Genomic DNA, 23,999 nt, shown 5'->3' on the forward strand with positions numbered 1-23,999 from the left:
TTAACTTTTTCTAAAAATTTAATTGCAGAACTATTTACAGGGAGTGAATATCAGCAGTACAGACTCAAGTGAAAGAGATTATTAGAGAAGAGTTTGGGGGAGTGGAAAGCACATTTTTCTTACAGTCAGATGAGAATTGTGGAAAAAATCTTGGAAAAAAATTCTTAAATGCCTTAAAACACTAACCAACTTCTGATGAAAAGTTACTAGCAAGACACAAGAGACAGCTGAGACTAAGAGCACCCATCCTGATCAGAAGCCTGCAGGCCACTGAACAGAATTTATCAAAAAAGCCCACAAGAGCATGGAGAGGGGAATCTCATGAAGGGGTCTCGTCTCTGAAATGTGACTCTGTAGGGCTAGGAATGCCTGGTGCTCTGTCCTCGAGCCTGCTATGAGTTCGCGCCTGTGGTCACATGTACCTGGACTTGGCTGCCTTTGTTTCGAACTGTGACTGGGCAGTTGGCATCTTGGTCCAAGCATTCTGGGAGTTTCTTCAGAGGTGTTTAATTTGGACCACATTGGGTGTCTGGTATGGAGTGGGCATGTGGGGGCGGCTGTGTCCCCACAGCAAGGTCCTGTACCTGAGGTACATGGCTTGCCTGTTGGAAATCAGGGATGGAAAGTATCCCAGGGCTTACAGGTTGTCAGGGAAACTCTGAACTCAGCAAACTGGCTGGAAAAGGGTAACGAGATATTCACCTGGGCCCTTCAAAGGAGTGATCCGAGTGGAAAAGACTGGGAATGGGCCACGGTGGCAAACTGAGGCAGATCAGAGCAAATCAGAGAGCAGCTGGGGTGTCTCAAATGTTCCCACCCGCCTCAGCTCCCTCCTGCAGACTCGGGCTGAGAGTCCTTTGGGTCTAAGTAAGCACCAAGGATGGAGAGTTCCCTAAGATCTGAGAGAGAAGGGAAGTGACCCTCTGTCATCTCGCCTTGAGTGCTTACAAAATCTTAAAAAGTAGTTTTACGGGGCTGGGGATTTAGTTCAACGACATAAGCACCTGCCTTGCAAACAGGCGGTCGTGAGTTCGATCCCTGGTACCAATAAAAAAAAAAAAAAAGAAAGAAAGAAAATAGTTTTACAGTAGGTAACTGATGTTTCTTCTGCAAAGTCATCTACAGAGTTCAGACTGAAACTTGGGATGAATGCTGCCTGGGGTGGCTGCTGGTGGAGCTGTGGACCTGCTCACTGGGGCAGGGCCGAAAGTGGCTTCGTCCCCAGGCCCCGGGCACTCACTCAGAGCATGCAGAGGGCGGTGAGCAAGCTGGTGCAGCCGGTCCACGGTGCTCCCTGTGTTTGTTCTTCTGCCTCCAGAAACTGAAATCAAAGTCAGCAGGAAAGAAGGCCCCTCCCATCATTTCTCCATCTCCAGACCCCCATCCTGCTCTCGACACCCTGCTCCACCAAGCAGGACCCCAAGAATAAGTGGCCATGGCACCCTCCATCAGCCTGGCTTTGCTGGAGATGTGCGCATCCTGCCTGGACACTTGCTACACCCCTTCAGGGCGGGGGGGGGGCAGTGCTCAGGGGTAAGGGCACCCACTGGAGGGGGCCGGGCCCCTTACACCCACAGTTCAGGAGTCAATGCTGAGCCGTACAGCGTGTCTGAGGGCACAGTGAGCGAGATGTAGTACATTTGCTGGCTCCACTTACTAAAGAGTAACTGATGACACCACTGATCTCTTATGCTTCCATTTTCTATTTGATTTTCAAGGTTTCAGAACTCTACATGTGACCCAAAGCTAATAAGAAGTAGAGCTAAATATTCAGATAAAACAAGAGAATACTCAGAAAGTTTCAATGAAGTATGATTTGAAAACTAGAGAAGTGTGAGACACTGCTCCCAAGGTAGCTTGTCCTAGATGATGTTACTAGGGTGTTCCATTTGCAGGGAAAACCAAGAAGTCTGAGGCTAGAGAACAGATGGCTGGGAACGAACACATGGAAGAACAGGTTTATAAGCTGGGCCCATTTCTGGGACCTGGTTGGTTCCAGTTCCAGGCACAGGGACAGAGGGGGTACCTTGCCCCTCACCCCTGGTGCTATTTCTGTGTCACATTGGGTTCCTATTGGACATGTCCTCTCCTGGCCCCTATGTCTGTCCTTCCAGATTCTGGGGGGTCCCTTCTGCCACACTGGCTGTGCTGCTTTAGACAGGATCCAGCCTCTGCCATCGGACATGCCTGTGGCAGATTCTGCCCTGGGCCCCCTATCAGATTTCTAGCAAGGCTGGATTGCAACTCCAGTCTGACCTGGGTCTCCCTGCAAGGCTCTCTGGGTCCTAATTCCTCAGTTTCATGGAAGGCTGAGAGAGGTTGGCCTGGTTCTGATTGCTTTTGCCAGCAGCAAAAGGCCCCTGCTCCCCACAGGCTTCCCAAGGCTTGGCCTTGTTGGAGAGCACATTGGGGAGCTCTAACTATGCATCTATAATCCTCCTGTCCTCTGCACAGAAACCCTTCCTGTGTGTGGGATAAGGCGGAGGGGTCCCTAGACACAAACTGTTATGGCTTATTTCTAGATATCCCCTGGAAGCCTCATGCAGTCATGGCTGGGGCTTTTTTGGAGGTGGCTGAATCTAGAGTGTGTGATGCTGCAATTGATTCATACTGCAATGCTAGGATCAAGGGCCCTGAGATTAAGGGTGTAAATGCTACCTGGCCTAAGTAGTCTGGGTAAAGTAATAGAGGCAGAGAGATACTGTTAAGGTCCCTTGAAGCTTTGCTGCCTTTTTGCCCCCCTTGAACTATTGCCCCTCTGCTGAGCTGCCCTGTGTTGGAACTAGTCGATTATGGACTGAAACTTATACAAACTGTGAGCTAACTAAACCTTTCTTCCTTTGGATGTCAGGTATTTTGTCTCAGCAATGAGAAAATAAGTAAGACACAAATGAATGTAATATGCAGCATGTTCCAACAAAGTCAGCACACACAGGCTTCGTTTACTATTACACTAAAAAATGGTGACACCGAGCTCTGGCACACAGCGACACACGCATGCAGCTGTATCCTGATGGTAAATCTGGCCACTGCCATAAGGCCAGCAGGAAGAGATTCCCTGTATGTTGCAGGTGACTGCTTTTGTGGCTTACTTTTTTTAAAAGAGGCACCTTGAATGTGATTTGTATTTTCCTAATAATGATATACCTTTCTGCTGAATGCTGTAAGTCTTCAGGATTGGAGTTGAAAACATGGACAACACTTCCTTTTAAACAAAAATGTAATTTTTTGGTATACAACAGTGCAGTGCTTTGTACAGCATTCTAGGATGGAGATATAAACTCATGGAGGAAAACACAGTAAAAATCGTTACTGGGGACGACGGACTTTACATCAGACGCAACAAGATGGAGACATTGGATGGGTTACACTGAACACATCTTGCTCCACACGGCCTTCTTCCTGCGCTGGGTGCTGGCCCTCATACTGTTTATTTTGTCAGTTTTTGAGAGACAACTGAGGCACCAGCAAGCCTGCTGGTGTGAGGACGTCCCCAGCCCTGGCTGGGCCTCTAGGAACACTGGCGAGTGGCTGCAGGGGACATCAACCCTCACCACGATGCTGCTGGCACCATGCAGCACTACTTCCAGCCATGCCCTTGCATTCATTCACAGTGTCTTATTCAGATTGTATGTTAAATGTGGTGGGGGGCCCACGCCAGAGCTCTCACCCCTTCTGGAAGTGACAGGCACAGCCGTCACGGGAGTGCTGCACCAGAGGGCTGCCAAGGGTTTGGATGCTTTGCACAAACAATATGGTAACATGGCTTATCTTCCTGTTCCACGACAGAACATCACCTGTATGGGAGCTGGAGGTATTCCATGGGACAGGGACACAAGTGAATGACGCTGGCCACTAGCAGCAGGCATCTGCTCCGCCAAGGCAGGAGTTTCTTTGGAATGTGGTAAACCAAACGGGTACATCCTCCATGTCCAGTGGGGACCAGTATGCAACTTGGTGGAGGGTTTACCTGCTCGGCTAGGGATGGGGGAGGTCAAGACTTAGGGGACTGTCAAATAAAAGTGATTGGGCAACAAAAAATCAACCCAAACTTATTTGGTTCAAGTTGGGACCTTAGAATTTGGAATCTAAGACAAATCATATCAGTTTGCTTTTATGTATTCTATGAAAGTTCCAGGAATAAGATAAAATCCATCAGCTGCCAGGAGGTGCTGGGATGTGAGCTGGTGGCCTGCACACGCGCATTCTAGTTCCCTAATCCAGGAGCATATAGATTTCACTTGTCTGTAGCCACTGCTACACAGGGGTCCCTCTTAAATACTACATCACTTTAAACATCCAAAATGCCAGCACTTACAAGTACATGTGCTTTTAACACAGTGGAGTGAGTATAGGAAGAAGCGTCATTGTGGTACACTATTCAGGGTTTAGGTGTTTATTTAATAGAAAAATGCTTTGAACACTCTGGGGAAATAGGATTCAGTTATAGAAGAATATTTCGGGGATTTTTTTTTTTGCATTTTTCAAGGATATACATTCGTACTGATTTTTGCTTCCAAATATATTTTAAGGCTGTTTGGTAAAATATATACCAGATATGAGGCTCAATTTACAGGGTTTTGTTCTTACAGGGAAGTCTTAACTATTCAGCTTTAAAAAAGTAAAACTTTGAAGCTCGACATGCTTTAATACCCACTGTACCCCAGTGAACCCCATGCTTGGTGGAATGTCGACTATGAGGGGGGACACAGCCCATGGATGCCCACCACGCGGCGCCTCGCCAGTGCACACGCGTGGCCGCGCCGTAGGGCCGCAGTGAGCTGGGCACGTCTTAAAGTGCGAATCACGAGAGAAAACAAAGTGCTACAGGGTTGTCGAAAGCTTTCTGCCTATGGCTAAGCACAAGGTGCTCCTTGAAGCAGCAAGAAGGAAGACCTGGTATTTGGGTGGAGACATCTGCGGTTGCGAACCCGCCTCTACCTGGAGGGGCGCTGCAGGCACAGGGTTAGGGCGGCGGCAGGCTCCTGGCTGCAGCCCAGGCGCCGGCCGAGCTGGGGCGGAGCAGCCGCACGGCGGCGGCGGCGCAGCGCACTGGTGCAGGCAGCCTGAGAGCAGAACTGCCCTTTCCCTCTGTCGCCACTGGAGTCAGGATGACTCGTGACCTGGCTCAGGTTCCACGGCTGGAGATCACCATGCGCGGCCTTTTTTCCCTTCACGTCTAACACAGGCAAGAAATATATTCTTGACTTCAGCAATACTGCATAGGACAAGATAATTCTGGAAAAATACAAGTGTAAACTACACTTCTTCTTTACCATTTAAACTGCAATATACTTACCACTCACATTCATATTCTTGTACTTTTGACAACATCACAACTGTCATTTTATACAAGCAAACTCTTTTTTTAAGGATACCCTGGAACATCAACTGATAGAGCAGTTTGAAATGTATATACACACATAAAAAAAACCCACATGGAGCCTAAGTGGTGAAAACATAAAGAAAATGCTCTGCGAATGCCTCAGGTTGCAAAGGAATAAAAACTACAATGGCTGTTTCAGAGAAGTGGACAGTTCTTTCTCTCATGCGCCCAGCTTTCTGAGGCTCCTGTCCCTTCCCACGCAGCCCTCCCAGGGGAACATTCCACTGGTCTCTGAGCGTCGCAGGGTGTGTGGAGCGGGTTTGGACTTGGACCCTGCTGGGGTTTGGAGAACCGCGGGTGAGAGTATGGGGGTGGAGACCCCTTTCCATAACCACACACTCGACACACAGGAGCCAAGAGCTTTCTATGGGTGACATAGAAGACTAGGACAGCTGGGCTTGTGGAGAGGGACGCTGACTAGTGGGGATGGGTCTGTCTTTCTTGCCCTTCGGGGGGTAGCACCTGCCACTTGGGGTGTCTGATGCCTCTCGGGAGTGGTGAGATGCATCCATTTGCAGCTATGTATTATTCTTATCTCTAGATATCACACAATGTATAAAAATAGAAATCACAAAATGTCATGTGGGCTCCACCTCCAGAGGCCTGTGTGGTCCTCTGAGGGCACGGAGGGCAGCAGGCTGACACCATGCCTGCCCCTCAGGGCGATGGAGTCACCCGTCATGGAAGGAACTGTCCTGGCTGGTGCGCAGAGGCGATCGAAGGCATCCCGCTGTGTTTATGGAACAAAGACGGCAAGGGCACGGTCAGGGGAGGAAATGAGACGAACGTGACCGTGACAGTAGGCAATAAACTGTACAGCGTTTGTTAAAAAGAACAAAACATGTCGCCGAGTCAGGTCCTCAGAGTCGGGTCTGGGCCTCCGGGATGTAGATCTCGATGCTGTCTGCCCGCTCGGTGGCCGAGTTCTGGCGGAAGGAGGCTGCTCGCTTGGCCGCCATGAGCCGCCTGCGAGCCTCCTGGCGCTGGCGGTCAGGAAGGTCCAGAGACTTTTCTCTCGTGATGGGAAATTTCCCCTTGGGGGGCTTCTTTGGTATAGGAGGGGGGACCTTCCTTTCCTCCTGAAAAGGATCACACATAGGAAATGGTCAGGGCGGAGCTCCATGGGTGTGGGGCCCCACCAGCCTTGCGCCCTGCCGAAGCCCAGGGTCTAGTCGCTCTTCCCACTCTCGCTGGCCTCTGACCCTGCATCCCCTGTCCTCCACATTCTCTCCCACTCCCCAGAGGAGGCAGAGACGTTGGGACGGTGTACAAATGAGGAGACACCGCTGGGCATGATACCTGACATGTCCTCCGCCTCCTCAACTTTGGAGGAAGGCTGACCCTCATCCCATACTTTCCAAAGCACCATGTCCTGTCTGATGCTGGCATATACCTTACAGAGCATGCGGGCACTGTCATCTAATGTTACTGTCATTGGCTGAACCAGAATTTCATGTATGCTCATGAAAATAGGCTATGTGGGCAGGTGTCCCAGGGAATCACTGGCCAAATTCTTTAATAACCTAAGAACCTCACTGACATTAGAGTGTTTTCACATGTAGGATGATTTACCTTTTGCTTGATAAAAGGATGCAAATAATTATTTCTGACTCTCAGTTCATGTTCTTGAATAAATCTCACCAAAAAACGTGGATGCCTTTTTCAGAAAGATAAATTTCACAGTTTTGCAACAAGCAGAATACAGGATGCTCACAGCTGTTCAGTGACAAGTTTGCACTCTGTGGTCTTCAGTGCCATGCCTTCCCCTGACCCAGGTATTGTCTTACAGTGGTTTCCTTCTCAGAAAGGGCACAAGACAGAGGAGCCAGAGCTTTCCTGGGGAGAGGGTCACAGCCCCACACACCTCCCTCCCACGTTCCTGCCTGGCTGGGGAAGGCGGTTGCACAGTGTGGCCTGACTCTGCAGGCCTGGCCCCCAAGGCTCTGAACTAGGGGTGAGAAGCTGTCTTGGTGTCTATGACTTTGCCTCTGCAGTGCACATCACCAAGACTGAGGCCAGAAGCTCTCTCCTGCCTTCCCGGAGTGCTGAGTGGTGAAGCAGTTCACCCGCAGAGCCCTCTCAGCACTGGAATGAGCACATGCTCTCAGCACATGGCCAAGCTTCTTTTTCACTCCCCTCCACGTTGCAGCCTCTCAGTGAAGGTTCAAAGGTTGCCTGCGAACCTCTGTGGTCAGAGCTTGGGAGCCTATAGTGAGCTATGGCCCAGCTCAGAACAAACTGGACACCTATGTGGAGCCAGAGCCTCTCCTGCAAGAAATGGGTCAGTCAGACACTGCCTTCTTGTGCTGGGTGCTGTGTGCTCGCTGAGGGCCCATTTCACTGAGACTCCTTCTTTACATGTGACTTGGGGAGTGGAGGGATGGTCAGGAAAAGAGAGGGCTTCTGTGTGTATCTGGGTCCCCTCAGGATAAGCTCGTACTCGGGGTCAGCACTGAGCATCTCCTTCTCCTCACAACCAAGCCACAAAGCAGGAGCTCCTGTTTATGGCCCCAGAGGTGTCCAGGCTTGGCTTCCTTGGGATCAGTGGTAGGAAGGGTGTCCTAGGTATCACCTGTGGCCTCTGGCCTGGAACTCCACTAGGCACCAATGGCACCTTTCAAGGAGGTGCAGGGGAAAATAGCCTACACTGGCTTTTGTTCTTGCTGTGTAGCCTAGGTTTGCCTCAGACTCACAGCAGTCTTCCTGCCTCTGCTTCCCAGATCCTAGGATGACAGGTGTGTGCACCACACAGGGCTCTCCACTGATTTTTGCTCTAATGATCCAGGTGCCTGCATGTTAGACACCACCTCTCAAAAGCATGCTGGATTGATTTTCTTTGTAAGTCTGTTTTAGGGGCTAATATCTGCCTGGAAAGTGCAGGCCATGACTGCTTTTCTGAAGCATTTGGGTGTCATTGTTTGCAGGGCTAGATCAGCCCTGGCAGCTCTACTGCAGGTGACTCCACTGTGGAGGAAGATCCAACTCAGGCTTAATGCCACTATCTTAGGGCCAAGGCTGACAGATCCACAGAGAGATGGCACCCACAGGCCATTTGGTGGGGTAGGATGTCTTGTCTCCCACTGCAGCCCTGTACATGAAGGCACAGATGGGTGAGAAACTGCAGCAATCTCTAAGGAGATTGTCTGAGCTAAAATAACTCAGAAAGACCCCACAAGAGTCATGGACACAGAGTCACACATGCTCTGGGGTGCAGGACACTACACGGTGTCTCCCCAGCTTCACTCTGTGGTGCCCACATGTGTGCACAGGCGGGCATAATCACTGAGTGTTGGGAGACCCAGATCCCATGCCATCAGGAACGAACCATTGCTGCTCATGGGTTAGACACCATGAGGCACTGACGACAGCTCCTTGCAGGACCTTGGGCACAGGGCGCACTCACCTTCCTCTCCGGAGACTCGATGATCCTCCAGTCGTTGAGCTTCAGCTGGTGCAGCTCATCAAACTTCATGCTGACGTCCTCGACGGACAGCTGCAGCATGTCCCAGTAGCCGGCCAGGTCTTGGGACGTTGGTCTCGGCATGGCGCTGGGGTCCTGGAGAGACAGGGTTTCAGATCCTGCCACAGAGCTGGGGGGCCACTTATCCCCACGAGTGCCTCCCAGAACCAGACTGGAGAAGCCTGGCTCTTCAAACACTGATGCAGTATTGGGGAAGGTTCCCAGGCTTGGACCAAAGCCCTTTGCAACGTGTCTGTGGGTGGATCTTCCCCGTGCAGCACACCCCTCTCATGATCCATGTTGGGAATTCGGGGGACAGTGGTGATGGTTAAAGTCCAGATGCTCAATGGTTCACACAACCAATGGGGTGGGGGAGGGCAGAGCACTAGGGTTTTGAATTTTTGTAAAGGGACCAGGCTGAGGGAGGGCTTGAGTGGGGGCAGCAGATAGGCTGAGGGCCAGTTCGGTGTTTATTCTGATGGATTTCAGCTCTGCACTGAGAGTCAGCAACACCTTACAAACCTCAGGTCTATCTAGCTTGTGCCTCCGTGCAGGGTCAGAGTCTCTCCCACCTCTGAAGGCCAGGTGGTGCCGCCCCTTGGAATGTGGCCTGAAATAGCTCCGTGTCTGCATGGTGCCTGTGCCCTGGGCGCCTTGGGTCCTGACCCACTCGGGCACTGCTCTGTGGGGGGCTCCTTTGGCTCAGCAGGCTCAGCCTGGTCCCCCTCAGTGACCAGATGCTGATCTGAATTTGCTCACAGTGTGTGAACTTCTGGCTCACACCTCAGTTGTTTGCACTGAGCCTCTGCTCACTTCTGCTCTGTTGGCTCAGATTTCCTCTGATAGGGTTTAAAGTCCATGTGAAAGCGACCCCGTTAGGCATCATGCCTGTCTCCTGTGTGCAGCCCACGGAAGTGTGCACTGCAGCTGTCAGGGCTCAGAGAGGGGGCCCTGTGCCCTAATCCTGCCCAACTCCAGATCTAAAGCTGCTTCCTGACAGAATGGAGTCTGTTCTCCTATGAACCACTAGAGGGCGACCGCTGACCATCACAGGCTCAAGGTCCCTCAGGTGAGAAGGTTCTGTATGAGGTTCCACATCTGTCACCAATGGGGCACAGGACGACTGGACACTCACAAGCTGGACTGGAGGTATCCCTGTCAGCCTGTGCTGAGATCACATCGAAATGATCAAAGAACCAGATAGAAAACCGACTTTGAAACTGGTGGAAGATAACACAGGGGAAGCCCTGGAAGCCAAAGGCACGGGCAAGGGCCTCCTGAACAGGACTGGTCACACAGAAGATGGTAGCAAAACTCAACAGTGGGAGCTCCGAATCACAAAGCTTCCGCATGGCAGAGGAAAGAGCCCACAGGACAGGAGAAAATCACGTGGCTTCTCCCCTGAGGGAGGGTTCACCTCTAGGGCGCATAGGGCCAATTGTCTGCCAAATGCAGTGAGGCACACTGAGCAGCAGCCTCCAGATTCGGGGTGCTGCTATCCTGTGGCAAGTCCCCTGTACAGCTGCACCCCGAGGATGCCTGCTGTGGGCACCACCTCGTATCCGGTCTGCATTTTCTGGGGCTGCACCTTTGGTGTAAAGCTTCGTTCCCTCCTCAAACATCCAGCCACCAGCCATGCACCCAGAGGCTGAGGCCTGCAGGTTACCACGCACCCAGGTCTGTCTTCAGCAGGACTTGACTGTCAGGCTGGCTCAGAGCCCCCACCCAGCCCCACCCCTGCAAGGGTTTCAGGCTCTGCTAATGCTGAATAGCAGCAGAAGGGAAAGGAAGCAGCCCAGGCAAATCAAAAGGCATCCACCACGATAGACGTCTCAAGCCCCATAGTAGCTGCTTCTGGGCGGCAGGAGGAGCACACACTCCTGGCCTCAGCATGCGAGGTCCCGCTGGGCAGCACAGGGCTCCCGGCACCAAGGCAACTCCTGTGTGGAGATGGGCATGTGGACGGCACTCACGGCAACCACGTGTTTACTCACTGCCCCTCTCCTTTCAGTTTATTCACTGACTCAAACCTCCCCGACCCTGACCCTCTGTGAGTGCTAGGAACTAAACTTAGGAAATGCTCTGCCCCTGAGCCCAGCTCCAGTCTGGCCCTTTCTAAATGCCAGGAGGCTTTACATTCGAGGGCACACACTGGCACCTCTGAATCTGGCAACGGCCACAGTGGGCGAGGTGGAAAGCACTGGAGGCTAACGTTGCAAACTGCACACAGAAGCAGTCGGAGGCCCTGCTGCCCACCAGGCAGGCTACACAGAGAAGTCTGCAACCACGGGAAAAGCTGAGTGCGCAAAATCAAGGGATGCACTGTGAAATCACCTATAGGGACACAGAAGCCACATGGCTGTGATGCTTGGAGTCACGTAAATAGTTTCTGCAGTGAGAAACAAAAGCACACGTGTACATGTGTAGGTGCATACATGCACCTCTCAGTGTCTACAGAGGAGCAGACATAGATACATCAGTGTGTAGATGCCTATGAGTGGCTCTTCCTCCCCTTGGCCTGTCAGGAGAAACCAGATCTAATGCCAGCTGAATTCACAAATCCAGCGCATCTGGACTGTACAATGGGAAGGCCATGCTACTTCTCTCTTCCTAATCTCTGTAGGTGTGTGTCTCTATTCTATGGCATCCTCTGGTCATTTCCTTTGCCTGTGCTCTTGGCCACAGCAATGATTAAGTTCCCAGCTCCTCCTGAGGTCTTCTGAAGAAACCTAGCAGGAGAGGACAGGCTTGCCACCTCTAGGACCCCCAGTCTCTTCTAGCAGGGAATACACATTTCATAGCCCAGCTCTGACTTAGCAGAAGTCAGAGCCTGACCATGTGACCCTGGGACCTGGGCTGTGTGACTGTGGGGACTGGGCCATGATGGGTTCCTAGGGCTGGGATACAGCCTCTCTCATGAGCTCTCTTGTTTGCCATGTACATACAATGCTTTAGCCCGCCAGCAGCCCAAGCACGGGCAGGGCCATCCATCACTCACCATGTTCTGCTGGCAGAGCCAATAGAACTGCTGGAACTTCTGTGACATGAGCAGCTGGGCACTCCCCACTGCGCTCCGGATCTTCCCGAGAACTGTGGGAGACAGGACAGGTCAGTCAGGTCAGGTGGGGCCAGGAGCAGAAGGGCTCCACCCCAGAGAGTGGCCAGCATTGGCCCCTCACACTGCCATGGGCACTGGCACTGCTGGGTGTGGGCTGAACTGCTGGGCACCTTTGAGGTTCTGATTCCATGAGGGCAGCAAACTGCACGGAGACATTAAGTTTAGAGAAAGCACCCTGCTGGTACCTCACTGACTGGATGAAAGAATCTTTAGCAAGTGTGAGCAGCTGCCCCAGAGCACTGCCTCGAGATGCATCTGAAGGACGCAGAAAGAAGACACAGGAAGAAGAGACACAAGCAGCATGGCACTAGCCCCACACAGAGTTCACGGTGTGGCTACTTCTGGAATTGGACTGGACAAGTGGATGAAAGGGACAGCCACACCTTTGTCCCCAGCTCCCCTCCTGCCTCTTGGTCTCACTGTCCCTTTGCTGTCTTCTGCCCTTTCTTCTGTGGTTTTGTGTGAGCACAGCCCTGTTCTGGAAAGGCTGCTAGACTGACCCCAACTCACAGCCTCCAAAGCCACCTACAGATGGACAGGAGCTCATCTTCCCACTGTCCTGTCCTCTCTGCAAGGCTTCATGAGAAGCCTTGCAGGGAACTCCATAGCTGCACAGCACACTTGTTCTGTTTCTCATCTCTGGTTGTCTGGGGCAGGGAGCTGACTGAAGGGCAGGGTGTCCCAAGCACAGTAGCTCATCAGGCCTTGGTCAGCAGCAGGGGCACTGCAGAGCCATCTTCCAGGTGGGAACTTCACGAGCAGCTTCCTTCCTGGAGGAGCTAGTCCAGTGGGGAATCCTCTATCTCTCTAGCAGTCTGGGGTCACACCTTCCGCACAGTCTCCCTCAAGGTGGGCTACTGAGCACCTAAATAATTACCCTGCACTATGCACTGAAGGCATGGCTAAATTGCTAGTTCAGTCTGCTTTCCCAGCCAGGCAAGCGCCTGTCCCCATGATCGGGGAGTGTGACTGAGGGGAAGAGGGTGTGTTCTCTGGAGATTTGTTCTGAGGAAAAGCCAAAGTGAGAGATCCATACAGCAGTGAGCTCAGTGGTCTGCAGTTCAAGACAGAGTGCTTATGCTCAGGAGGGAGGGAGGTTTCATCTGGAGAAGTGGAGGTGACTGGTGCCTCTCTTCTTTTAAGTTGCAGTACAGCAGGAAGGTAACATGAGACATGAGGGGAGAGAGCCCATGTTAATACATAGAATCTATTCACGTTTCGTGTGCACCTTGCACACACAGCTTGCCGGCCATCCCACCCAACAGGTTTGGTATGCCTGTGCCTTGTCTGCAGCCTGTCACCTGGGGTCAGGGGCAGCATTTTCCCCCTGTGGCAGACATCCTGTCAGGGTTCAGAATGTGTGAAATTTGAAGCATTTTGGATTTGGAGTTTTCAGATTAGGGCTGCCCAGTGTGTGCAGATTAAAGAGGTGAAGATTCCAGCTGGGGTGCAGTGAGAGGAGGAGGGCTCTAGGGTGGGAAGGTGCCAGTGGGTGGGGCTCAGGGCGTGGCCCGGGGGGAGGGTGTCACCCTCACAGATTTGTGGCCTACTGGCAGCTGCTTCCAAGGCCTGGCCGCTGGCTGGAGAGGCGCATGCTCATGTTATAGCCCCACTCCCATTAGGTCTGTCTGCTTCTTTTGTATTCTGGTACCCAAGTCAGTGCAAATATGCAGACGGGCTTGTTTTAATCGAGTTGTCACTGCAGGAATGTAGAAGTGGCAAATAAGAGCACTTGATTCACTGAGCCCATTTCTTCACACTGTAATTAAAAATTCAATGATTTTTATTAAAATTCAAGCTTTAATTTGTAATCTTCATATTCCTCTTACAATGGAATTCTGCTGAATGGTAATATAAAGTACTCCAATGTGACGTGACTACGTGGCTCAGTCTCTGTGTGGATGCAATGGACTGGAGAGTTATAAAAAGTATAAATTGAATATTGCTAGATGAGATAATAAATGTCAGAGGGTAGCCAATGATGTGACTGCTAATGGCAGGAGGCTTCTGCTGCTCATTGAGAGGGAACAATCCTATCTGATGCCTATAATGTAAATAGCTTCCTATAATTGCACGGAATTTGAAGTGAAAATCCAATTTATTCTTTTCCACTATACTTCCCTAATTTTGTCACAATTTAGACATTTTTCTTCTCCAAAGCAAAGATAAGGACTAATGTTCATCAGAATGCAAATTTACAAAGAACCTGATGTAACCCTTGCCTTTGATGTACAGAGAAATGTGATTAACTTCGTTGGCTCTCTAATTTATTTTTCATGCATCTTCTATAATTTCCAATTTCATGTAAATTTTCCTCGAAGTGCCAGGAAAACAGCCCCACTGTTCTCATGTGTTGCAGTGTTTGCAGGCTGAAATAGTTGCTTGGCCACTGACAGACCTTCCTCCTGGCCAGACCTGCCACATGTATGTGGCTGCAGCTGCTCCCTGAATCTGCTCACCCCAGGGCCTCAATGGCTCGTCACCTCCAGAAGGCCACATAACTGTTGAGGCATTCAGGGTCCCTTCATACCCATGGCACAGGTCTGGTCACTGGGTCTTCTCATCCTGGGCACACAGGGGCACCGCTGTGTCAGCAGCTTGGCTAGCCGCTGCCAGCTGGCACACAGCGATCTGTGCTGCTCGTACGATGATCGTGGCTTTTCTGTTTTCTTCCGTAGGGACCCGAACCCTTGGGCTGGCCAGAGATGAGGTACAGTTTCTCTGGCCATCTCCTCTCATCCTGTGTTGAGTGTGGGCTCTGTTCCTTTGTCACCACTCTGTCTTGGGTGGGTGCCCACTGCCTTAGATACTTGCCCACATGACTCTTGTGTCTCCTCACAGAGGTGGCTTGGGAGACCTGATGTGCGATGCTGAGGTCCCCACTCATCTGGTGCTAAAGGAGGGAGTGAGTCACCACAGGCTGCTCAGCATTTGGGAGAACCTTCAGGTCAGCGGCTGCTGGGGGGAAGCAGAGCTGGCAGCAGCTCCCTGGTCCTCGGAATGCGGTGTGCATGGCACCCACTCACTTGTTGGGGTCTTCTGAGCGCCCCCTGGCCAGGCCCAGGATCTGCCCGCCACAGCTCTGGACTGCTCGGCTGCTGCTTGTTGCACAGGAGGTACCTGATGTTGTCTATTGCTGTGTTCTGCAGAATTAATGGAAGAAGGAGGCACAGCCTCCTGGAACCCTTCTGTGTGTTTGCGGAGGACAGGAAGCCTGCACAGCCGACTTCATGAAAGCCAGCGTGTGGCCCTCCTGACAGTGCTGTCAACCACAGAGGACAGAAATCCACTGCACTGCGATTATGTAGTCACTGTGTAGGCAAAAATTCTTTCATGCAGTGGAAATTTCAATACTCAGAGCTTAGAGTTTTGGCCAAATGAGCCATTTAATTCCATCTGTATTTAAAATGTGCTAAGACTAATGACTCTATCTGTTGCTAAAATTGGAACCTCAATGGGAGGTCATTTGACCTTGGAGCACCAGGAGGGAAACACCTAGACCTGGTGCGGGTTTACCTTGCAGGGAGGACGAGCGCCTATCTCCCCTGCTCTGCCCAGCAGAAGGGGAAGGATCCAGAGACTGGAAATCAGAACACCACATGACAGCACACCTGCTCGCACTGGGCTTGCTCCAGGCTTGCAGCCTGGGCTCACGCTGAGTGGCGAAGTGCTCACATTCAGGCTGTGGAGCTGAGGTCTGGGGCCCGGAGTCCCTCGCAGCAGCTCGCAGGTGGTGACAGCTCAGGCCCTTGGGCCCAGGTACTGCTCTCCCCTTCTCCTCTTCCCGAATGCAGAGCGCCCCCTGTCGGGCACTGCGGCGGCGCCCTGGAGTAGCCAAGGCTTGCGTCCACCTGGCTGCTGCTTGCAAGAAGATGGAACCGCCCAGGCAAGTGGACACAGGATCGGAGACACCCAGGGCTGTGGTAGCCTTTGGGAAATACTATGTCATGGAGGGCAGTGAGGCAGCCACTGGGCTCAAGAGGCCAGGGAGCCGGTGTCTTCCAGGTGTGTGGGCCATGCGCTCCTCTCAAGAGGAGCCCAACAATGGCTTCTGTTCCCTTCCCCTGCACTTCGTCCTTCAGCACCCCGTCCTGTTTGACCAAATCCAGCCTTCTTCTAGGGCCCAGAGCAAAGCTGCCTACTTCAGAGAGCTGGCCAGGGGTTTTCCCAATTGAAAGTATGTCTCAGATTCCTCTCTTTCTGTCTCTTTGTGTGTGTGTATGTGAGGACTGGAGATGGAACCCAGAGGCTTCACTTTGAGCTGCATCTCTGGTCTTTTATTTTGAGACAGGGTCTTGTTAAATTGTCCAGGGTGGCTTGATCTTGTGGTCCTCCTGCCTCAGCCATCCAAAGTACTGGGAGCCACCATGTCCACCTAGATCTTGGCTTTGTAAGGCATGCCATCTGAACTTTCATTATACGATATTTTCCATGGTCTCTCCTGGTCTTATTTCTCCTGGTCTTTGTCAGGTTCTTTGCTTATTCCTTTTTGAATTATTCTTACCTACAGATTCTCTGCCCATAGCCAGTGTTCAGTGGATCCTGCTGAATGTATACAGGAAGGAGAGTCTGGAAGATGAAGCCAAGTGTTCAAAACCAGTTGACAAAGCACATTTGGGTAACAGAATTGGGAGCTGCAGATGTTCCCCACACACTGTGCATCAATGGGACAGTTCTGGGTGCACTGTGTGACTCAGGCCAGTGGAGAGATACATTTGCATCTGTGGGGTGAGCCTTCACTGCTGACCAGGGACCCCCAGCTTAGAAGCTCAGCTCTGCATGTGGTGCACAGAGTTTTCTATGTGTTCTTGGATGTCCCCAGGGAGAATATTGTGACTATGGCAATGTGTCAGCACTGAGGCCTTCTAACTGGTAAGCTTTCCATCCTTACATTGGGAAGGAATTGTCCCCTAACTGGCACCTCTGGTTCCCATGCAAGGGAACCCACAGATGTGCTCTATCACCCCAGAGATTCTCTTTGGACTTCGGTGGGTATCACAGCTGTGGTAGATCAGAAAGAAGAAAATGGTTATGCACAGGGCAGACACACTTCCTAAAATAGAGGCGGGGTGACACCTCAGAGCACAGAGGGGAGGAGGCCACACCAGAGGAAGTGGTTATAGGGCAGTGCCATGACTGGGCAACCTCAGATGTCTCCTGCCACAGTGCGTTGGGTCCTGGCTCCACCACCGCACTTTGTGCTTTGGGGAGAGACATGGATTCTTGATGCCACGGTTTCCTTGTGGACAGTAATGCTTTCTTGTTCACAAGGGGAGCATAGGGTGGTTTGGGAAAACACTCAGCATGAAGCTGGGACATCATGAGTGCTCAAAATGCTGCCCTGGGGTTCTTCTTCTTCTCCTATTAGTATTTTAAACAAACAAACAAACTATAAACTTTGAGGAAAGCAACTAAATTAAAAGTACAGGGCAAGTGCTGTGTGGAAGATAATGATAAGGGTGGTATTTCTGTTTGTTTGTAAACATAGCAGCTGCAAGAGGCAGTTTACTATTTAGCATCTTGATAGGTAGCCAGCCAGGGACAGGCCTGGGCTGGAATCTGGCTGGTCGGCTGGTCAACCTTACAAAGATAACAGCTGTGCAGCTTTCTAGGGTCTGAGTGCTGACTCACACTAGCCAGACACCTAAGTTTGCAAAGGAGAAAGCAAACACGGGAAGTGACAGGAGCCAAGACAAGGATTCTGCCCCCAGCAAGGAAACTCCTTAGGCAGAAAGGAAAGCACCAAGTAAACAGCACCTCCCCACAGGCCATGGCTGGATTTCCAGGAATTTAAAGTCCCACGTAACTGGTTTCTCTTTTGAACTCTGCATTAGAAAGCCTGGGCCCAGTGGTTACTTTAAACCCATGGGGCTGCTGTAATAGGTGACTACTGGGCACTGAGCAGATTCGTGTTCTGCTTATCCATGGAAAACTCCAGACAAGGAGTCCACTCTGGCAACTGTTTTCAGGGCCCTCCCAGCTGCTGGGAGGCTTCTGTCTTTTCGCACTTCCTCTAACTTTCTCTCTGTCCAAGATTTCATTCCTCATTGTAGCAGGAACAGTAACAGCAATGGCTAGTGGCATGATTCGGAGTACTGCAACTTTCTGAATGTAGCCTGGATGCTGTGAGTTCAAATGACATCAGGAGACACCGTGATCAATGTCCAAAGGAGCTGAGCCCTGATCAGTAGGAGCTCTGGGGTCCATTGGCCTTCCCTCATTCCGCCCTCTGCTCCAGCCTCTGGTTAGCACAGTATTCCGAGAGGCAAGTGGGAGCCAGAGCTGTCCCTCTGTGTGGAGAAACTGGTCTCAGAGAGTGGGCCCGGGTCTGCAGTGGGGAGGGGGGTCTCACAAGTCACACTGCACCCCACAACAAGGGGCCATCTTGGAGGCAACCTTAACTCTTCTACTTACCTAAAACTTTCCTTTGGCACAAGGAAAGGCAGGTTTTTATAAACGTGGGACAAATGATATAAATGCTCCAGATTAAGTTACTGCTAGAATTCAGGAAAATGAGAGGAACTGTGCCCCTGAGAAGAGCAGAGTCAGCATCACTGATCTCACATTCAACCTGTGTGACCACACAGAAGCCCAAAGCCGGGCTGCCCCTGCACTACCCCAGCATCTGCACTGTCTTGTGGACCTGGGTGGGAAGCAGCTGAAAGCAAATGTATCTGCATTCACTCAGACACTGCAGGGATCTTCCCCTTGGCACTGTCACTGGTTTGTCTGCCTTCCTGTAAAAGGACCAGCGTTGGGGTGGGGCCCGGGCCAAACCTGCTTCCTTACTTTCTTCTGAGAGGTCGTTCTCTTCGGCTTCCCTCTCCATCTCTTTGCACCAGCCCTCCATCCGCTTGGTCTCTGTGTGGAGCAGCTTCAGGAACCATGAGCCATCCCTGCGGCATGGGGACATCCTCCCAGTCTCCACAGGCTCCAGAGCGGGTTCCAGCCAGGGCTCTGGGGCAGGCAGGCTGGAGGTGTCCACCTGGGTCCGATAGTCCTCTCGGTAACTGAAGAGGCCCTGCGTCCGCACAGTCCTCACCGCCCCGTACTGGGTTGGCGTGCTGGGTTCTGAGTGCCGCTGGAAGGAAGAGCCGAACTGGAGCCCCTTGTCCTCCATGGTAGTGTGGCCTGGGAAGCCTTCCAGCTCCAGGTCGGCCTGCACTGCGGCCGTGACACTGTTGGAGCGCTTGAAACGCCCATGCCTGGGGGAGCAAGGAGACAGATGTGGGCTCTCCCTCATGGACACACAGGACACACACACACACCCTGTGTGAGCCCCACTCTCTGTGCTGGACCCTGACCACTCCTATGCCCCAGGTCTCAAGAATGTTCTCAGATGTCAGCGTGGTGGATGACAGCAAGAGCCCTGGTTTGGTGGCCACCCTTCTCTACAAACACCTGCGGATGTGTATACCACCACTACAATGTGCCTGGTGAGACTTCTGTTGTATAGGTAACTAGGTCACAGGGATGCCTGTGACCTCCAGGTCCCACTGCAGGGCCCAAGTCCTCTCTCCTAGGATAACTCAGTACTGTCCCCTCTGCTCCCGAGAGCAGACATAGCTGGGACTTGTGCATTTTCTTTGTATGCATCCAAGTGTCACCATTTCAGTGTGCCTGGCCATGGGGACATGGGAGAACAAGCTCAGAATCAGAGACTGAGTGCAGTGGATGAGCACTGTCTGTGCCCAGGGCTGGTGTGTGTGTACACATGGTGGTGTATGTGTGTCCCTGCACCTGTGCACAAAGCCTGTGTGGTGTGACAGTGCAGTGTGCATGTGTCTGCAATCCCATCACTGCAGCTTGCACTAATGAGCCCATAGAGAGGCACTGCTGTGGGAGCAGCTGTGTTGAGTGGCCACTTGCTCTCTCTGCTGGTGGCGCCAGGCACTTGAGCCCCTGGGTGCAGGGTGAGCAGGTGTCAGATCAGCCTTAGTCCAGGGAAACCTTGAGCTGGAGCCTTGAAATTCCCGGTGCTCTGAGCCTTCAAAGGCCAGGTGCAGTGCCCTACTCAGTGTGATGATGCCCAACACTGTATGCACAGATGCAAACTGAAGCTCAGGGTGTGACGCTTCTGGTAAGATTTGTTTTTATGCACTTGAAAATCTACACTCACATGTAAACTAGAATATTGTTTCTGTGCTTGTTACCAAAATAACCCCATGGTAACAGAGCCTCTGCATTTGATTTTGAGGCAGTGCTTGAGAAACGAGAGAGCCTCCTGGTGTGGTGAAGTCCTGCACTGGCTTCATCCTCTCTGTCCCCACCAGGTGCTCAGCATCACACATGAGAACCTCGCCTGTGCTTCCTCCTCAGCCTCTTTCTCCTTTGGGTGAAGGCTTCGGGTTCCAGGGCCCAGCCAGGCTCCCCACTCAGTGCTGAATTACTTTAGAAAGAACCAGGGCAGTGTGTCTTGTTGAAACCAGACCCCAGTACACACTGACCCAACTTGGGCGATCCACACAGAAATGCTAAACACACAGCCCCGTGGCATGGATGGCAGTGCCACCTGGATGCTCTGGCGAGCCCAGGCACCCGGAAGGCTGCCTTAGTTACCGCTTCTCGTCTTCCACTTGCACCCCGACGGAGTGGTACTCCCGCAGGCCACGGCTCTCTGTGTCAGAGTCTGTCGCCGTTTCCACCTGATTCAACACAGAACATCTCACTCAGAACAGAACATGGGACTCAGGCCAGGGACTAGGAGTTTTTGTTGCTGTCCATTTACTGTAATTAATTACGCATTTGTTTAATAATGCTGAAATGCACTTGACCCTCTAACATCACAGAGAGAGGGAAATGCATTCGTATCAGTGTAATTATGGCTCTACTGCCTTTCACCACATTTTACATAACTACTTGAACTCAAGGCTACACTTCAGTCCTAAATGTATGCAAATAAAACTATTTAGTTCAGCTCCAGCAAAAAATATGCTTTGTTGGACTGCATTATTACAGGACTTAAAAGCTCTTATCACAACCTACAGTGAAGACAGGAAGTATAGCATGAACCAAACACAGCTAACAACAACAAATAAACAATTTAAGAGAATTATACCAATGGCTGCACTCACATACAGAGAGACATAGGCAGGGAGTGAAGTGGCCATAAGCAACATGGAGGTAAGGTCTCTACCTATGTGGCGGTCTCCTGCTGGGTGCAGGCACCCTGTAGAATCTGGGCTGGCTACTGTGGGCCTCCCACCCCGCCCAGGTGTTTTAATGATCATCAGCTGTGTAAAGTTACCACATGAGGAGATTCTAGCTCAGAAAACAACCGACTCAAAGGACCCATGAGAAGTCTATGAAACCAAGATTAATGGAGCCATAAAGAGCCTTCCAGGTGCTGAGCGTTACCTGGCTTTTGTCACAAAATATTACCTCTGATACCTAAAGGACCTTGGGCCCTTGGAAATGTCACCACTAAGCTTTAAACATTTGTCTTAAGCTGGGACCAGTTCCTGTGGGAGGGAACTGGGCTGGCACCCTGAAGTTCCAGCTGGAGCTGCAGCCTGACACACCCAAGAACAGGACTATGGTGGAGTTTGCTCTGCACGTCCTCTGCATCCTGCCAGGCTGCTTGCTGAGGGCACAGCAAGAGATGACTTGCCTAGGACGCTCAGCTCTCAAGGGTAGGGCCAGGGTTCCTGTGCTGTGTGGTCCTGCCATGCGGGCTGGGGTCAGCACAGGCGCTGGGCCTGGCAGTTGGAAGGAGTTGATGACCTCGGGGCAGCTCTCTGGGAAGAGCAGTCTCCCCTGCCCACGAGCACATCGCTTTGTTCCTCACCATGCAGCACGATGATCACAATGTGATCATAATAAAAGTGAGTATGTGTAAGGTTCCTGCAGGGATGTGGCAGTTGTCTTGTGTTCTAAATGCATGCTACCCACCAATAGTTCATGACCACAACCCAAAGCACCGAGTCAGTCTTCAGTGCAGGGACATTCTGGTCCCTTCCAGCTCTGGTGTTATTAAGGATGCTGCTGTCAGTGTGTGTCTGCACTGTGTACCTGTGTGTGAGGCACGGCTGCCAGGGCAAAGGTGAATACACGTGGATTCATACAGCCCGGTCTGACACACACGGCATGGTGAAATAACTTCATGTGTTATCTTTAGAGAATTATATCAAAGCATGCAGGTGCTTATAAACAGTGTCTTGAGTACTCGTGGACCTTGGCCTCTTGCCTGAGGGACAGTGCTGCACCCCAAATGTGTGTGGGGACTGTAGTGCAGCAGTGCTCGTTGGAAGAATTATGGAAATGGGGCTGGGGGGCAGAAGGTGACAGCCAATGCAGGGACATTTTCTCACTGATACACGCATTCACACGCCAGTGAGGATGTTCAAGCACAGAGATGCTTGGATGTGTATGACTAAACCGGGTAGGCTCTTGATGCTGGGGCATCCCCCGTGCATGTGACCCACAGAGGCAAAACCTAGTCATGGACACCTGTCAAACACCAGTGCCAAGAAGAAGACAGCAAAACATAACATTTTTTCCCCTTTAGTCTTCAAATTTTCTCTAATATAATTTTGTGAAAAATACAGCTTCTGGGACTGGTCAAGTCCTGCTACAAGCTGGTCTAGAACTGTAGGAGAGCGGAATCTTTGCATGTGTACCTGAAACAGAAAAATCTGAGCTCCCGAAAGAGTGAGTTAAAGCTTTTGGGATGGAGCCTGAGCCAGGGCAGTCTGTCTACTGAAAACATAATTCCTGGTGTTCTCATCTCAACTCTCGGGACATCAGGAGAGTCAGGCATGGATTGAATTACAACATACCAAGCGACTTTCATCAATTTCCCAGCAGCTGTCACAAGACACCTTCCAAAGACAAATGGAACTCCCTGTGCTTGGAGGCAAAGAATGAAAGGCACAGTGGAGCTGAGGTGGTCAGGAGGAGGGTACAGGTACCAGCTCTAGGAAACCTGGGCAGCTAGGGGCTTCCGGTAAGCCAGGAGCAGGGCCAAGGACAGAGCTCTGTTCTGCACAGTGGAGAGGAACCTGGGGATCTCCCAGGAAACCTGCCCACATGGGAAGGAATGGAATGTTCTGGAGCTATGTGTGCATATTCACTTGTAGACCCACAGTGTGGAGACTTCTGGGGACAAATCAGCAACATTGCCGCTTAGGCAAACTGGTCTGGGATCCAGGTTGTGTGTGAGAGATTCCCTGATGAATGGGGAAGAGAGACACAGACACAGGCAATTACATGTTGACTGCCACATGGGCTGGAGGGACCTTGAGTGCACCTGCTCAGCTTTGGACGAGGAGGGGGATTAATTGAGCCAGAATCAAGGAGAAGAGGGCACTGGCACCTGTGGTGTGTGTGAGAACGGGGAGCTTCGTGTAGCTGGCATGTGTGTGTGGTCCTCTGCACATATGTGTGTGTACGTGCATACTCAGTGCGGTGCTGATATGGATGACCTTTGGAGCGGTGGCCTCCTGTGCTCTGGTCCTACTTGCATACAGACCAGTCTGGCTGTATGCCTGGGCCAGGCACTGTGGGTCTGAGCCCAGCTTTCTGGGTTTTGTTTTCTGTTTGTTTTTTAGTACTGAAACTGAGCTACATCCTTGCCCTTTTTCTATTGCTATATTTTGAAATGAGGTCTTGCTAAGTCATTATGTAGCCCAGGCTGTGTTAGAACTTGCCACCCTCCTGCTTCAGCCTCCCAAAGTGCTACCAAGGATTTTCAGGATGTGCAATCATGCCTGGCAGCTTTCCATGGCTCCTGAGAGAAGCCTGGGCTGGTAGGGGAGGGAGCAGATCCCTGAATCTGGCAGCCAGAGCTCCTATCTGAAATCTCTTCTTTCACAGCTGGGCTGTCCAAGCCCCCTGCAGAAGTGCGTGCTTTTGATGCCAGCATGTTCTGTTTTTTGTGGGGACCCACGGCCAACCTGGAGCTCTGTGGGACCCACAGCGTCTGCTGGGGCAGCAGTGCCTCCACCTTGTAGATGCTAAAGATGCTAACCTGAGTATCTCAGGGCCTCTGAGGCTGCCCCTCGGCCCCGTGGCCAGGAAGGGATGTGCGAGGTAAT

At 51.6% G+C, this 23,999-nt stretch overlaps 1 protein-coding gene across 12 annotated transcripts in view; it reads right to left on the reverse strand.

The window, feature by feature from the left end:
* Dlgap2 (DLG associated protein 2) overlaps window positions 1-23,999 on the reverse strand; it is a 531,604-nt gene continuing 507,605 nt past the window's right edge. For 11 of the 12 annotated variants that reach the window (XM_063235015.1, XM_063235014.1, XM_063235008.1 and 8 more), the window contains 5 exons: window positions 20,524-20,609; window positions 18,742-19,169; window positions 11,845-11,936; window positions 8,790-8,942; window positions 1-6,465 (listed from right to left, as the gene is read on the reverse strand). In XM_063235015.1, the coding sequence (XP_063091085.1) occupies window positions 6,247-6,465; window positions 8,790-8,942; window positions 11,845-11,936; window positions 18,742-19,169; window positions 20,524-20,609 (978 nt within the window). In that variant the 3' untranslated portion in view covers window positions 1-6,246. The remainder of the gene's footprint in view (window positions 6,466-8,789; window positions 8,943-11,844; window positions 11,937-18,741; window positions 19,170-20,523; window positions 20,610-23,999) is intronic. The other variant, XM_013143569.2, reaches the window with a different exon arrangement.

This window comes from Cavia porcellus, unplaced genomic scaffold, assembly GCF_034190915.1.
Source record: "Cavia porcellus strain 051 isolate PalLab524CR breed Dunkin Hartley unplaced genomic scaffold, mCavPor4.1 scaffold_24, whole genome shotgun sequence".
Classification (NCBI taxonomy): domain Eukaryota; kingdom Metazoa; phylum Chordata; class Mammalia; order Rodentia; family Caviidae; genus Cavia; species Cavia porcellus.